This window comes from Chaetura pelagica, unplaced genomic scaffold (assembly GCF_000747805.2).
Source record: "Chaetura pelagica isolate M959 unplaced genomic scaffold, ChaPel_1.0 scaffold72, whole genome shotgun sequence".
Classification (NCBI taxonomy): Eukaryota; Metazoa; Chordata; class Aves; order Apodiformes; family Apodidae; genus Chaetura; species Chaetura pelagica.
The window spans coordinates 2,644,190-2,661,691 of NW_009952560.1; the positions used below are offsets into that span (position 1 = coordinate 2,644,190).

The 17,502-nt window shown below is 43.7% G+C and overlaps 1 protein-coding gene across 1 annotated transcript; it reads right to left on the reverse strand.

The window, feature by feature from the left end:
- Positions 1-5,443: 5,443 nt before the first annotated feature.
- PPM1E (protein phosphatase, Mg2+/Mn2+ dependent, 1E) lies at positions 5,444-16,728 on the reverse strand. Its single transcript, XM_010009118.1, has 7 exons — positions 16,559-16,728; positions 14,757-14,875; positions 10,082-10,281; positions 8,164-8,352; positions 7,184-7,327; positions 6,785-6,878; positions 5,444-6,513 (listed from the first exon to the last, which is right to left on the reverse strand). The coding sequence occupies exons 1-7, from the start codon at positions 16,726-16,728 to the stop codon at positions 5,444-5,446; spliced, it is 1,986 nt and encodes a 661-aa protein (XP_010007420.1).
- Positions 16,729-17,502: the final 774 nt, after the last annotated feature.

Consider the following 17,502-nt stretch of genomic DNA (forward strand, 5'->3'; position numbering starts at 1 on the left):
TGCTGGCTCTGCCAGCTCCAGAAGCTCTGAAAAGCCCAAAAGGTGCTGGAGCCCCATTTCAGGATGTGTCCTGTTGTGTCATTGGGATAACTGTGAATGTGTGAATGTCCTCATTGGAACAGGATGAGCTGGTTGTGGGACTGCTGTGCCCCGCAGGTGCGGTGGAGTGAGAGTTGGGGTGAAGTAGCTGGCGCAGAAGTTGTTTTCCTCAGTCTTTGTTGTGGACCAACTGATCACATTGCCAAACTCTTTGCCACTGTGTTGCATTTTTTGAGCTGCTAAACTCCTTGTGAAGCTACTATGAAAGCTGAATACCTGGTTAGTGACAAAGCATGAATAGCTGTAACTGATAGTTGTCCTTGTCTCAGCTGGCTGTACTGATGTGCATTACTGTAAGAATGTTCCACAGTGGCAGTGCTGTAGTTTAAAACTGTTTGCACTTTGTTAATAAAATGAATGTTGAACTCTGGTGTGAAGTTCTGGACATCTGTGTGTAAATATGTGAAATGGTAGACATGGTCTGTCAGGGTGAGCAGCTGCCACCACACTGGGCTTGCTCTTTGGTTCTGAATTGCTGTACTGCCTGACTGCTTATAGAGGAATGTTTTCCTGCTGTACACCTTTCACACTTTTCCTGAATTATGCTAATGAAAATTGCTTAAATCTATCTGTGATTCTTAAAGCGTGTTGGTTTTAAATGCTTAAATCTTGTGTTCAAATAGCAACTGAGAAGGATCCACAGTTTTTACCGAATCACCTGCTTCTCCCGCAGCTAGAGGGACGTGCAGCTCAGAGCTGCCTGTGCACATGCTGTCCCAGCTGCTGAAGTGGGACTGTGGCAAGCTACACACTCTGGTGCTGCATTGTGAGTATTCGCTGTTGTACAGGGCTGCATGTGATTATCACATACAGCTCAATTAGCAGTAATCACAGAGCTCTGCCTCTTCAACACTCACAGATGCTTTACTCTTAATAAGATGCCTAAGCTGTAGGAAATTATTTTGATTAGCCACATCATCTGTGCTGGAGCTGGTGTCCAGCCTTTGCAAGGACAAGGAATGAGACATACCATTGTGCTTGCTCACCTAATGAAGGACCTTTACTCAAATATGGTCAGTTTTTAAATAACATGTGGGGAAAGAGGCTTAGAATGTTTATCTAATTAACTTACACTGTGCTGCACCAGCCTCCTTCCCTTTCTGGCCTGGGTAACCACACAGACATACAGTGCTGACCAGTGTTGTTTTCAGTTACACATAATGCAAAGGAAATCTACTTTCACCACAGTAAAGAGATTTAATTCAGATGTTGGTTGCTGTCTTTGTTAGCTTTTAAATAAACAGACTATCTGAAGTGTGGTTTACTGTTTTATTAAGATATTGGTAAAACTTAAACAGTTTTTCTGTATAAACAGCTTTCATAAATAAAATATGGATGAATACATGGTTATAACTAAACTTGCATGTGAACTGTAGAACAAGATTGCAAATGGAAAAGTCCCAACACAGTTAAATGGTTAGCTTTAGTTTATTCACTTCATAAAGAACATGTTAGTTTAGTGAACAAGAAAATACAGAAAGGTCAACAGAAGCACCCAGTGCAGCCACTGCCAACATGCCTGGCTAGCCACACCAGTACTTGTGCAGGAGTAGATGTACTTGGGTGATCTCAGACACCTTCCCCTGTTCTTGTTCCAAGATGTTTTCTAGAGTGAAGGAGAGAAAAAACCTAACAAAATGCAACTGCCACATACAATAGTTGTACTAGACCCTAATAGGTGGGGTTTATTTTTTTCTTTAGCTTTAATGCTGGCAAGTATAGTGCGATCGCCTGATCAGCGAGGGCTGGAAAAGGATATGAACATTTAAGTCACAGATTGTGTTAATGCTTCATTATTAATTATTGCACATGATACAAGGGTAGAAAGTTTTGTTCGTGTTGGAAAGAGGGTATGAGTTAAAGAAAGATTGCCCTAAGTTACAGGCATGACAAAGCTGCAGTATCCCCTTGGATGGCTTTGTTTACATGACTAGTGCCGAGTGATTAATTTGTGCTAAAACAGCCCCTAATTTAGACCAATCTTTCTCATGATTTTTTGTTTTTTCCCGCAGAACATTGCCAGGGTCAGGAGCATTTAGTGAGGAGATAATGGACCTGAACTACAGCAGCCATGTCTATAAACACAGAACTGATTATGCCTCGTCTGCCCATAGGACAACACATTTCTCTGACACACAGTGTTCCAAAAACAAGAGCAGAGTTTCTGTGATGATGTACCACTAGGAACGTGGTGTAGGTTCAAGTCTGCTTTGACATTGTCCTTCAGCGTTACAATGCAATTCGAGTCAGATGCTGAATGGTTTTAACTTGCAAGGACAATTGATGGCACTTCTAGGTAAAGAAAAGTTATATACACATGTTTTCACCCACCTTTAGTGCAAATTGAAATGGGTTTACAGCTCCCTGGTCTGGTGCTATCCTGCTCTCTGCAGCGCAGACATCCCTCAGCCTTGCACATGTAAAAAGGGTACACAGGAAACTACCAGAGTGGGGATCGAGTGAATCCCGCTAGTACTCACAGTGAAGAGCTTACAAGCGAGGCTGGAGCAGCTTCAGACAAACAGCCTGGAGCCCCTTGCTCAAAACCAACACAATTAAAAAAAAAATAATAATGTTTTCACTACCTACCTCCTAGTTCTGCAAACACGGTTAACACGTAAACTGAAACTGATGCAGGTTGTGTTAACGCGGAAAAGGGATACTTCAGCTCTTTATTGGAAAGAATTGTTATACAAATTTCACCACCACTAAGATACACAATAAAAATACAAAACACAGGTCACAGACTGAATCTCAGTTTCAACAGTTAATAAATACAATTAGATACTTTTATATTAGCCTAATATTTTTACATTGTCACCAGATAGACAGTCAAAGTACGAGATACAGAACACTTAGATACCATTGGAGAGGGATTATTGCTTACGTTAGCAAGCAGCAAATAAGGGCACAGGATTTTGAACTGAAGAGAACTACTTCCTATCACCAGTGGCATTAAGAGAAAACACTGCATTTCACAAAGCACTGCTTTTTTTGTCTAGTGTGTAGAGTCAAGAGCAGCATATATCAGACCAATAACCACTACTTTTAATAGTATAGAACTTGAAAGGACTTACCTTACAAATGGTTCCTATCTACTCTATAAATATGCATTTAGTGAAGAAATGAACACTTGCTATCTATACAATGTTTTTACCTGACCACACTGGAACTATGATGGTAGATTTTTTTTTCCTGCTAGCAAGATAAATTATACGATTCGCAGAATTATCATTATGAATCCACACCTAAAAAGCAAGATCCTTCCCAAAACAGCACACATGCAGTCCAGTGCTCTTCAACTGCTCTTGCAGACTGAGAAGTTTATCATCCATCCTGGTTTTCATCCTAATTCAGTCACACAAAGAATTGCACTTGCACCACCTTTCTCTCTGAAGCAGAACACTCGGCTATAAGAAGGACTTTCAATGCATCATTATTACTGCAAATAACTGAAAACAAAGGCACCACAGAGGTGCCCCCGAGTTGCATATTTTACCATTTCATGGTTTTCTCAACTTTCCTCAGTAAATCTGACTTGGAACACACGCTGCAGCTAAAGAGAACGTTGACAACAGCTAAGGCTTAGTAAGATGACCAGTAAGAGCCAATGATCCTATAAGATTAAAAAAAAAAGAAAAAAAGTCTGAAGATCAAAGGAATCTAAAGCTACACCCCAACTCCTGGTTACTCAAGAAGCCTTTTGCTGTTCATCAGATTGCTTTTAAATAGTGCATCAAAGATAGAAGAAGCAGAAATTGGCAGAATTCAAACCTTGCCTTGAATAATCTCCTGACTACTTAATACTTTGCAAATTCTAGCTAAATACTAATACTGTTATTAAATTGTTACTGCTAAAATGATATGAATTGTACAACACACACCTATGAAAACTTTATTCATACTCTTCCAAATGTCTTACTGTAACAGAGAATAGTAACAGGATGTGCATTAGTGGAGCTGATGGGAATTGCCTGCTTCCTTACGTTCCAATTAACCACTCTTCTAAGGGCTTCCCATCACCCCCAGAGGAGGGAGGAGCTGGTGGGCACTTTGTTTCCCAGTTGGATAAATAATGCTCTGCTTAGGAAAATAAGGGCAACTGACCTTCCTGGCTCTCCTTTCTGAACCCAGGTTTAATCAAAGCAAGAGCTTGTCAGTGACTTTCAGCCTCTCCACTAAACCCCAGGTACAGGCTCTGCTCATCCACAGCCACGCTGTTGCTCCTGGCTTTGGACTGCTCCAGCATCCATTCCTACACTGCTGGGAAACACCAAATGGCAGCAGTACTGCTCCTTGTAGACACAGCACCCAACATCCTTCATGCTGCAACTTTAGATTAAATTATGCCTTTGCCATCTAGAAATGATTACTGAAACCAAACAGCTCATCAAGTTGCTTGTTATCTCTCACAAGCAGTTCTCTGGTTTGACTGGCTGAGTGACAGCAGCGTTGTACTGACTGGTTTCTTTTAAGACCTGAGATGAAGTTACAGTGGAAAGAGGTTGGCTCAAAGCATTGAGCACAATCATGTTTGATTAAAACTAATTGAGAACAGTTTCCTAAACTGACAAACAAGGGAAAAAATGCCACTAAAAGCACCAGAAAGATATGAAATCCCCTACACTGCACCTTTAGCCATAGGAAATAACTTTTTAAAAAAACTACAAAAAAGAGTTTTCTTCATATTTCACGTTTTATGTTACATGAAAAAAAAAAAAAGGTAAATTATGAGTCTGTACCTCAATCAGAGTCTGAGAACAGAGTAGCAGGAGCTTAGTTTGTCCATTCCTAAGTTACCTGGCAAAACCCTGTATGGCTTTTAGTCTTTTACCTGCAACAGTGGATGTAATTTTCTAATTCATCTCAATGCTTGCCTGAAATAAACAGAAAGCAGAACACAAAAAGAAACCCACACACCTTGACTTCAACAGCAACTTCCCCCCACTCTAAAAAAATTTGGCAGTTCTAAACCAAAACCTTTCTGTACATATTGCTCCTCAGACGTACCTCCGGCAGGTTCAGCTTTCTGTGTTGTTCAAGGCTGTTTCCTAACCCATGAACCAGCTGTTTGGCTTTCACTGGTGAATGTGAGTAGATACTTGTGTACAGGTGGTCGGGTGGCTGTGGCATTGCTCAGGGTGGCACCACCAGCAAATTTTATTGAGATTGAAACAACTACATTGGTTAATTCCTAGATCTATTTACACGTGGTTGGAGCTTTGCAGGGGACTGGAGTATAGTTCTGAAATGCCCACCTTTTTATTACGCTTTCTGATGATGCCAGTTTTATTTTGGGAATGTCTATTTTGGGAGTCTGAGGGGAGGAACAGGAGGGAGATGGTTACATTTTACAGCATTGATGAAGGTATGACTCTGCTATACAACTACTTTGTCTCTGCATCAAACCCCCGCTCTGACTGCAAGCGCCCTGACGAACCAGCCTCCACCACGGGGAGCGTCGCACCCACCACCTCCGGCTCCCGCAGCCCCGCGCAGGGAGGGACAGACTCAGGCCTTCTATATGGGGAGGCTCCCGAGCCAAGAGCAGCCTGTGAAACTTTGGTTTGAGCCTGGCTCCTCGTCGCCTCTTCCCGTTCCAGAGCTGGAAGTGTAAGAACTCAGCTCGTTTTCCCGAGGATTTGAACAGTTCATCTTCCAGCCCAGAGAAGATGGAGGATAAACCCTTCACCCTGTAGATGCTCTGCCCTGCAGTCCCCAAACGAAGAGGAGTGTTGTACTCCCTGGGATTGCTCTGTCCACAGCCCCACGACGTGCTGAGCTCTGGTGATTCATTCTCTGCTGTTAGGCCCTTGATCACATTTGCACTCTTTGGTATGCCAGGACTCAACACTTCAACTGGCAGCAGACATTTGGCACTCTGAGGTGAACTAGTTTCTGGTTTTGTCAGGTCTAAATAGCCTTGATCATCAAACAGGTTAACGCTGGACCCTATGCTTAAGCTAGTTCTGTCGGTGAAGGAATCCACTCGTCCATCATACCCTAGGTCTGCAGGTGCTGAGCACTGGTGCTGGGGCCACGGTCGTTTGCAGTCTCCATGGTTTTCCTTATCTTCCCCACTGTCTTCTTGTCCACCTTGAAAAGAGTTCTCTGTCATGTCTGACTCCTCACTGACGTTGACGGCTGCATTCATGTCCCTGAGAAATACCACAATGACAGTAATGTTGTCGCTGGAACCAGCATCCCGAGCGGATGCCACTAATTTATGTGCTACCATGCTGCTGTCACCATTATTCTCCTTTAGATGGTCAGCCACCACTTTGACTGCCTCATCAGGATTGACTGTGTCATAGAAGCCATCGCAGGCTAAAATGAGGTAGTCTTCAGAGCCATCGAGTACAGTGGAGGCAGAGTCTGCATCCCCACAGATGTATGGCTTGTGCTCAGCATCCCCTGGGGAAAAACACACAGACACACAAGACTCTGGGTTTGCAGCCACAGCATCTGGAAGCCCTTTTATTAACACCGTGCAGAGCCCTTGACTCTTACCCCAAGTTAAAGAAATTACTTGGAAATTATTCCCTCAAACTGCAGAGGAAAAAAAGTAGAGGTCATAACTCACAGGTCTATCTCCAGGTGTACTTCAAACTTAGATCACTAGAAAATTAAAGTTTTAATTAAAAAGAAAAGCAAGTCTGAAAAAGGAGTTAAAGCCCACTCTTACCAATAGCTCTGGAGACTGACAGGCTCCCATTCACCCTCCAGGCTCCAAACCAGACCACACAGCCACCAAGTGCCTCAATGCGCTTCTTCTCATCCTAGACAGCAAGGAACACAGGAGTTGGCTTCGTGCTGCCATCGCTCTTGGAAGGCTTCCATAAACATTGGGAGCTTCCACAAGCACAGCACTGGGGAGGCTGCAGGCCCCACCAGATGAGAACAAAGGACTAGCACCCAAATCCATACCAACTTCCAAACAAAGCAGGATAACTGGAAATGCGGTGCTGCTCCCAGAGACACTGAGAAGGCAACACTCAGTGTCCCAGCATCCCACATGCAGCTGATACCTGTCAGCTTCAGTGGTGAACACTGTCCAGTTGAATTTATAACGGACCATTCTCACCTCTCGATCTGGTTTGTGGGGTTTCATCAGCTCCACAGCCTGGCCTCTCCTCACGAGCATAACCTGGGAGTCCCCAAGCCAAGCCACATGCAGCATATTTCCCCGGATGAAGGTCACCACCCCGGTGGTTCCACAACGCAGGCTCTGGATAGGGTGAAAAAAAAAATGACCCCAGTTTTAAATAAGGCAAAAAGAACAATTTCAAAGCATTTTCCTGCTTAACTCAAGGACAGAAAGTGTTGCTATTCCTGGCAAGCAACAGGCAGTGCTCTCCTTGCTGCTTCAGCTGTTCACTAACAGCCCCTCAGAGCCACCTGGCTGAACACAAGTGATCAGTTTTGCCCTGTGACTGGAATTCCTTGCACTGGATTCCACTTCAGAAGCTGGGCTCTGCTGGTGAGTGGCTGTGCTACTGTTGTGGTTGGCTTCCTGGGCCTGTCTCCTATCCATCAATAGAAACACATACATGTTAATGACCTGAGAGGGAGGTTTATTTGTAAGCATCTTGAGTTCCCTGCACTTATCAGCCCTTGTGTATGTTTCTCCATTTATTCCTGCTTTCTGGAGCTATGAAAAATGCATGTTGTAGAGATGAGGAAGAAAAATACCACCCCAAGGACTAAACCTAGTTAGCATGTGAATGTAAGAATAGCAGCAGCATCCTCATCCTTCTAAATGAACTGGATGTTGTAGGAAGTGGAGGCTGACACCTCTATGGAACACAAAGAAGCCCACCAGTGGGCACCAGCTCTATGGATTGTGTGTGGCCAGCTCTGTGCTCCCCCCTGGCCTCTGCTCAGCACAGCACTCAGAGCACCCTGCTACCAAAACAGGATTTCCAGATCAATATTTTCAGTCAGTCACCTCTCTGGCTGCCTTCTGGACAAAGCGCTCATCGGTTACTCGGAAAGCTCGGCACAGGGCCTCTGCTGGGTCCTTACCAAAACAGGATTTCCAGATCAATATTTTCAGTCAGTCACCTCTCTGGCTGCCTTCTGGACAAAGCGCTCATCGGTTACTCGGAAAGCTCGGCACAGGGCCTCTGCTGGTCCCTGCTGAAACACCTCCTGATGGACCATGTTCACATGGAGATGGATGGAGGCATAGATGGCAGCATCCACTCCCCCGTGGCCATCAAACACTGCAAAATAAGCTTGTTCTTCTTGGTCCTGTCAATGGAAACACATTGAGAAAACAACTCAGGAGAAGGTGATGCAGACAGCTAATTGGATTGTCCTAAAACTTTTGATCTTGAGATTTGTGGTGTCCTCATTAACTGGCACTTAGAGGCGGAGTCTGCACAGGAAAAACAAGCTACTTGGATCATCTTCACTTGCACTGGTGGGAAATTTCCGCCTTATTGCTGATGAATTCTACACGCAAACTGCAAGAGATGCCCTGCAAAAATCACCCATGTAGAGCACTCAGTGCTCCTTATGTCCCATTTGTTACTGCTCAGTCACTCAGCTCAAATAGGAAGTGCCATTCTCATCAGATTGTGCAGGAGTTTTTGTGACTGCAAAAACCACAGAGACAGAAGAACATCTATGACAGTTTGCTTGAAGTCCACATAAAGACTCCAGCAGGGCTAAAATGCCAGTACAGTTAAAACACAAAGCCAGCCTCTGCTTGCATTCTTTGTTTTTGTTTTTTTTTAAATCTAATCCACTTCCCCTTTTAAAAAAAAACCAAACCTGTATGTACTCTCTCATCAGATAATTGTGATTATATTCACAAATCAAATACAGCAACATCACTCATCTTCAAGTCAGTGTTCTAAGCTTCCCCTTCTCTGTTCAAACACAGAAACAAAGCTGCACTGAGAGACACCAACTCCTGTGCCTATTCATACATGTAACACCAACCCACTGTCAGTGCCAATCCAACCCTGACAGCCAGCTCAATTACTACAATATTGGTGCATTGTAATTTTTAAGTAACGGGCTCCAACACACATTGGAATAAGAAAGCTGAAAATTGACAGACAAAGGAAACATCTCCCCACTGTTTGCATTAGTATCATCTAAAGGCAAGAAGGTGGAGGGGGCAGAAGATGGTTATTAAAGTGACAGGATGCAACAAAGACTCAACTATGCAACAATCTGATCTTAAAGGTAAGATTCTTGCCACTTTCTTGCATTTGCTGTTCTTCAGTGTCCAGTTCTGTATCTGTAGAAAGAGTAAGCATGAGTGTTTGGCCAATGGCTACATAAAGGAATTAATGTCTGGCCGCAGTTACACCAAACTACTCATGTTGCTGGATTCTTGTGTGAACTGCATCCCATTCTCCTGTCAGTTTTGTGTTTTGTGTTTGTTTTGCTGGGTTTTTTTCTCACTTTTCTTATTCTTGCTTTTGGCTTCTTCCTCCCAAGAGGAAGAGTTGAAAAGCGCTACAGACCCACCCCTGCAGACAACTGGTATCAGTGATGCACTGTAAGCTCTACAACTTCCTCCTTCCCCTTGCAGTCCTCTCCTACAGCCAAGCACCCTCAGCCAAAGAGGGGCCCCTGCCTTGGTGTATCCCATGGTACTACAGCACATCTGCTGCCTCTCACCAAAGCAGAGCTGCTCTCCGCACAGTGGCAGGTCAGTCCCTCAGCCACTGCATGAGTGGCTACCTCAGGGTGCAAACTTTGCTTAGTTAGATGACATTTCAGCAAAAATCTGGGAAAATTCCTCTTTTATTCTATATACCCTATGTAGAAAGTGCATGTTGTGCTGCAGCTGTGGTTAAAGAATATCACCTGAACTAACTTAAGACCAAGTTTGCTTCTTCGCTGCCAGTCCTCCCCAGGTCCCTCACAGCTATGGCTTTCATTTTTGCAGTAGAAGACAGCCTAGTTTCCCCAGGAATGGAAACTGTATTTAGCATTTGTCTTCCACACCATCTCTCTTTACCTCAAGGTTGAAGAGCATGTTGAAGTCTGGGATGCAGACGTGCTTGTCTTCCATCTTCCTGCGCATGTTCTTGATGGCGTGGATGGACGTCTCATAGTAGCGGTGGGGCTTGGGCTGGAGGGGAAAGTCCTTCACCCAGTTGCTGCAGATCTCATGGAGTTTGCTAAACACCAAGCGGGCTAACTTCACCGTCTCGATCTCTGGGGAAGGCAAAAAACCACAAATGAGAGGCTAAGAGTGTTATTAAGTGAGGTGTTGGTTTTTTTTCCTTGCATACATTACAAAGATGAAACAAACAGTTTTTGCCAAGCAGCTGAAATAGATCTCAGCAGGGAAATCCTGGGCTCTGATGGATAAAAAGAAGCCCAACTCACCATAATCAGCATTCATCAGTAAGCAGCTCATTGTTTGTTTGCATTTTTAACTTAAACATTTCTCATGCCTTTGGGGAACTCATTTGCAGCATCAGGAAAAATGAAAAGCAAGTTTCCCTCAGCATTTGATCCCCTAGTGGCGCAGCTGTGGCTCTGGTAGGGACTTTGTCATGGCATAAAGCATCATGTAGGAAAACCACGATCCATTACAATGACATTGGGTTTAGTCTAAACAATATTTCACACAACCCCTCCCTGCAGAACTGAGGCAATGCAGCCTGACTAAATCATCTACAGCAATTAACTGTTACTTTAAGATGTTCTGGCAGACCACACATTCAGTAGGGTACATACACATCCAGGTACCTTCCTAGTTTCTTAACATTATTTCTAGATCCCTGACTACACCCTGTGTCAAAGAAATCTGCATGAGCAAATGAGAAAACCATGAAGGTCTTAAATTTGAGAAAATGCTGAACTGTCACTCCTGGGACATAGTAATTTTAAAATGTGAAAACTCAGGGACTTGACAATTGTTCTGAAATTCAGGGAAGGAAAACAGGAAGGAAGGATCAGAGCTGAAGACATCAAAATCTCTTTGTTCATGATCGTTCCCCAAAGCCAGAGATCTTCAAAGCTAACCAGCAGCAATCCATGAGTGTCAGTCATTCCTGGAAGAGGAACAGCTCAAATACAGGGAGCAGAGGAGAGGGTTACAGCATCCCTTGGTTCACAGAAATTCTGTGAAGAACCTAAAAGCAGCATTTTTTCATTTCTGTACTAGGTCTACACCAGATACGGGCTATAATGATCAGGGGCCAAGATCCTTAGGAGCAAGATATATTCCCAGCTCTGCTGATTATGGGTTGGTTCAAGCTTGATCGGCAAGAGCAGCCATCAGGCTGGAAATCAGCTACATACCTAATCAAAAGAAGCAGCCTTGGCTTTTTGAGCACACAGCTTTAACAACAAGTGGTGGAAATCCAATGACAGGTCATCCCACCACTGCCATAGGAAGGGGTACCAGTTCCCTCACAACTCCTGTACTTCTCTAACCAGTGCCACCAGAAATGTCTTTGCTGGAAAATGCATTTAAAGAGGGAACATGTACAGCCTGACATGTCCAAGTGATATTTTCCAGAAGTGAACCACACAGACTTGCTCTTCCATTGTTTTCCAGTGGGGACATATGCCAGGAGATGGGGCACGTGGCTGCTCCACCTCAGAGCATCTCTCTGAAGGAGGGAGGGAGTGACCCCCCTGGCTGTGCTGAGCCACCAAATGCCCTCCCCAGCAGGGAGATGGAGAGGCAGCATCACCATTAGTTCTCTGGAGGTTAAAACAGTAGAAAGAACCACATCAGTCAAACCACCCCCTCACAGCTGTAAATTAGTCATCAATTGTTCAGGCTGCAGTGCCAGAGCTGACTCAGCTGCCATTGTGGTCGTGCCACAGAGAATTGCATTTCCCTCCTGCTGCTCCAAAATCCCCAGTGCTGGAAGCAGTGCTTATTGTACCACAGCTAGTGGGAAATCCAGCTCAGGTATTAAGTGTTCCCAAAGACAACTGACTTCTTTTAGGGTAAAATCAGGGTAGGCAGAACACCAGAAACCAGATTCTACCTAAGTTTTAAGACCTTTCCTGAAAATGCAGTGTGACAGCAGGGATCAGTGCCCATGTTTGCAGGTATCATCCAGCCAATGTCCAAGTCAAGAACTCCAGTTTCTGATGAGTCAATGACCTCTCTGTGTCTTGGCTACAGTTATCCCATCTCCTAGAAATAGTACCTGGAAAGACTGGCTAATGAGGCTTAGTGATTTGCCTTGTGGACTCTGCTGGATATTTTAGATACGTCCACCAGGTAACTGTCCAGTCTCCTTTGGTGGTTCCTTAACAATGCCAGACCCCCAGGTGACTTACCTTCCTCCACAAAAAAAGAAAACTAAACATTCTTAAGCTGACCTTTCAAAAAGGAAATCAAACATCTTTCAATCTTCACAGAAGCTCTCTTGCTCCTCTCCAGCACAACTGGAAGAGGAGAGTCAGTCATGGTCCATGACTCTCAGATTCTGTGCTTGATATCCAAAGACACCCCAAGTATACCAGGCCCATATTCACACATTCCTACATTTATGAACTCAAAACAGTTTTCCTTCTTTTAAGATTTGTATTCTTCTTTCATGAAGCTTGGAATTTCCTTTCCACCAGCACACCAGTAACTGCTTTTACCACTCCTAAGTATGCAATATGATTTGCCACATTGCAATTCTCAGAGTGAAATGTGTCACTAAGGAAATCTGGAATAATTTGATTATTTTTTTTTTTTTTTTTTTTAGCAAATTCACATTGAGGCAAATCAGGTAAATGTCTCCTTGTATAATTGAGTACAAATCTGGGTTCACAAAAAAAACTGACATAGAACTGGATATCAAAAGCAGCCAGCTAAATTCAGCTTGGTTTCACATTCTGCACCAGTCCAAACATCACTAGGACATACAGTGAGCTCTGAGCACAAACTTCAAGAGGTAGAAATCCCATTTTCACCACCTGATGTAGTTCCCTTTGTTTCCTTTCCAAGCATGAAAGTCTCCCTCTGTGGTACCAGTTTGGGCATTTAGAGTCACAGCTCTCTTCTAAGTAACCAGCCCAGGTTCCTCAAAGGATTCCTACTGAGAAAGTCAGCTAGAATGGAGCTGCTGACCTTTTGCAATGAAACCTCCTTCAGTCCTGCATGATTTCCCCTGGTTTTGTTGTGGTTTTCTTAGCCAGACCTTGCATCACTGCAGCTAATGCTCTATTTGGAAAATTATCATTTATGGTGTATTATTTGAAATGGCAGTATTCATAGTAAACCACTGCTCCCTATGGTCCAGATGATGTTCTCTCTCTTCTTCTCCCCCTTATCTTCATATTTTAACACTTCACATTACACCTGTAAAGGTACAGTTTATTTTCAAGTGCCTTCATTATGTCAATTCACCTCAACATACTGCATCTGGAGGTGTATTTTTAGAGCCTGCTATAGCCTGTACACACCCCAATCTATGTTTGCATCTGTGTATTACAGGTTTAGATACATTTAAATGGGGATTTCTGTAGGTGTAAGGATTTTATGGTGGGGGTTTTTTTGTCTTTTTTTTGTTGAACTCTTCAGATATTCTGTGTGGAAGCTTAGTCAACATTTCCTTGGAGACTGTCAAATATTTATGCAAGTCTCAGAGATCTCAATTTGAAATTAATGAAGGCTGCTCAGCCAGAACAATGACAAATCTATTCCATTTACCTGCTCAGCAGGAGGAGGCAGCAATACCTACACAAAGGGAACCCACAGCATGTATTTCTGATTCTCAGGTTTCCAAAGGCCTCTGAGAAATACAGCAGAACCTTCTTTTTTGAAGAGCCACATTTAGACATCATGCTCATCCTCAATATCATCTAGTTATTTTTTTTATCAAAAAAGGAGGGAATAGACACAGTGATTTGCTGACTGTATTTTCAAGATCAAATGACAGAATTCCTCTCAGTACATGTATGAAATGTTGTTCATTGTTGTAATGAGCACCCCCAAAAGTTGTTCAAGGTTGTTTAGCTCAGCAGAATCCAGAAACAATTCAGGGTGCATAGTTTTGAGCTGGATGCTGCAAAAATCCTGTTAGCAAACAGATAAACAGAGAAAAGGACACTTTCCTTTTAAGCATGAAATACCTTTATACTGTCCTTTGCTAAAACTATATAAAAAAATAAAAAGCCACAGTAAAAACCATAATAACTGAAATAATTCAGAATTAATTTTTTTTAAATTTTGCTCTAAGGATGAAGGAGGACAACTGGCACTTGCCACCAAGCAGCAGGACCACCAGATACAGTCTTATGAAGGTGCACTTAAAAGAGTGATTTCCACCTGGTCTAAAGGAGCAAAAATTTTATGAAGTCCAACTACAACCAGAGAAAGATGTTTAAAAATAAAGGAAGAGTTCAACAGTAAAAGTTGAAACTAGACAAGACTCAAAGGTGAGAGAGCTTTGACTAAAAAATGAGCCACTAGCTCTGTCAGGAGTGGTGGTAAATTCTCCATTGCTCTTTTTACATCCATGTGGGATATTCCTTTACAAGAAATCTAGTCCAGTTTTGTCTCACTCGCAGGGAGAAGGAACAAGTGCCATTCAAGTGGTCAGACTAGATGGATCACTGAAGTGATGCTGACTTTAAAAACCTCTGAATGATCTGCAAGGTGTTGCAGTACAGTGTGCATGACAGATCACACCCTGTGGAGCTGTACATGACCACGTGGCTGTACTCACGTATGATCCCGTCTGCGTTGTCCACGTGCTTTGGTAAGTAGTGTGCTGAAAGATCACTCTGCAGGACTTCATCTGAAGTTGCTCTAGCTAAAGCAGCAGCCAAAAATGAAGGGCAGTTACTGGAAAAGAAAAAACAAACAAACCAAAATAAACTCACAGAAAGTTATTTTAATCTGATTTAGCAAGGTAGTGCAGTCAGGGAAATACATAACAATACTTTTCTATAAACAAACAGGAATGTGAACCAAGATTTGTAAGACTTCTGATTTTTTTGCTAGACAGCACCACAGCCCTGCAGCAAGACCTCAAATTCACCATATGGATTTTAGTAACCCTGTTTCACTCATGTTCTATGTTTGAATGTTCCATTTTGCAGCCTCTATTTAAATGCTTCTCAATTCTAGACCTGACCCCACTACAGCATCTGCCATGAAACCCCTGCTTAGTGTACATTTTCTATGTGTGCATTCTCTTATCTGAAGCCCATTCTGCTCAGTTTCTCCTAAGACTTGGGAGTCAGGATTCCAAAAGATAAGTGTTCTCAGATAGGCAAGTGTCCAGAGCCTCACCAAGGGACACTGGAAGTTAAAGCAAACCCCTAGGAGATATGACATTGATGTGCATACGGTTAAAAAGCTCCCTTGTGAATGATGTATATCAAGAGGAAAGTGGCTTTATCTCACTGTAGCTTAATTAAGCCTGATATCTCCCAAGGTTAATTAATCTATAGCAAACCAAGGCCACTTTAAAGTACATTCTCTTATTCAAGAGGAGTTTAATGCCTCTTCATTTATGCATGACTTTTTATTTCCCATTGGTCTGCCTTAACTTCTTCAGGTGTCTCTTGCTGGCACAGCCTGAAACCTTCAGTTTCCATCATTATCCTGGGGTAACAATGTCCTCCAGAGGACATGTCCACAGCAGGACTGTGCAAAGACAGACAAGATAATTCAGTCTCAGAGACTGTCCATCAACAACAGATTTCTGGATCAGCTGGTCCAGCAAACAGGCAAAGACTACAGATACTTCCTTAACTTATTTCCTCTGCTTAGGCGCAGTAGGTCTGGTCACAAGCTTTCAGTGTGGTTGGAGATGTCAGCCTAGAAGCATCAGTCCAAACAGATCCAGAGCAGAAAAACAACACATGAAACCAGACTCATCAGACTTCATCCTGGAGCCTGAAAAGCTCATGGTGACCATCCCTTGCATTTGCATTTGGTTCACTGCCCAGGAAAGCCAACTGCCATCCTAAACCTGCCCATGTGCCAAAGCTTCAGTAGCAAGATCTGAATTCCAGAAACCAAATCAGATCTGCTACATTTGGAGTTTTTTGAAAAGCCATTTTACCATCATTTTTTCCAGACTATTGATCCCACAGGCTGCTGCTAACAGCAAGATTATCTAACAGGTTTAGAATACACAGACAAAATAAGCCCTTTGGCCCTCATTATTTTCTAGTCAACAGATCTATAAATTATTTAAAAAGAAGATTAGCAGTAAACAGCTTTGTCCAAGAGATGCTTTGACCCTTGAAGTTACACGGGATTCACTCGTCCGGCGTCCCTGCACTGTCCGTGTTTCCTAGAAGGAGCAGCCCCGCGTTCCGCTCCCGCAGCACCCGGAGGCTCAGCAGCCTGTGCTAGTGAAGCAGGACTGAGCAGATCAGCTGCCCCGGGACCGGCCCTTCCCTGCGCTGCACAGCGGCTCTGATCCTGTTTACGTCCTGCCATGCCCCGGGGTGAGGGCAATCAGCAAGAGGAAAACACACCGGGACCTCCTTTGCCTCTGGCGTGTGTGCAAACGGATTTTCTGTCTCGTCTCGTCCGCCTGTATTTAGCTCATCCCGAGCAGGTTTTGCAGCGCTATTCTTAGCGCCGATGCTCCCGAGCCCCGTCGCTGGATCCAGGCACGTTAGATGCAGTTTCTGTGCTACATCAAAAGCGAGAGACTGTGATGCCTGGGACAGAATCATCACGCCAGCAGTGAGCAACGCTGCCGGGACAGCGTTCTGAAAACACGCACGGAATGATGAAGGTTCAGCCGGAATAGTGCACAAAAGGATTTACAAACACGAGGCAGGCAGAGCTGGCTGTGGGCACCAAGGTGACAGGCTGTGCTAGCACCTCTAGGAGCCGGAGCTCGTTGCTCAGTCCAAGGCTTGCCCTCAGCACCCCAGTGCTGAAACTTTTTAAGGAAAACAAAAACTTGGTTTGTGTCACTTACAGCTCTCAGCAATGTCCACTAATAGGAGAAGAGGGAACCTGGGTAAAACCTGAGGCAACAACTGTTCCTAAAACAGAGACTCAGGACCTAAACAGCAGAAAAAAAAATACCCCCCTGACATGAGGAACCTCTGCACTGCCTGGGCTTGGCACGTGGGAACGGCATGTCTTTGAAGACCCCGAGTCACAAACATTAATATCTGAAATGTTAGATATTATTTTGACCGCAGCGACAGATGACAAAATTGAAAGGTGCATTTCCAGGGTGCGTAGCTGGTCAGGGTATTTCCCCAGTCAGCTCCAAGTGCTATTTACATGTCCCTACATGTAAACAATGCCGGCAGTTTCTCCCAGGAGCTCTTCATCTAACTAGAGTGCATTTCCATTACAATACCAAACCTACACAAAAAGGCGCTAAAGATGTTATTAGATAAATTAGAGGATTTTAAATACATCCCTCCTGATTCTCCAGCAGTGTGGGTGTGTTTAGAACACCCACAGTTGTGTTGCTGCAATCCCGGAAT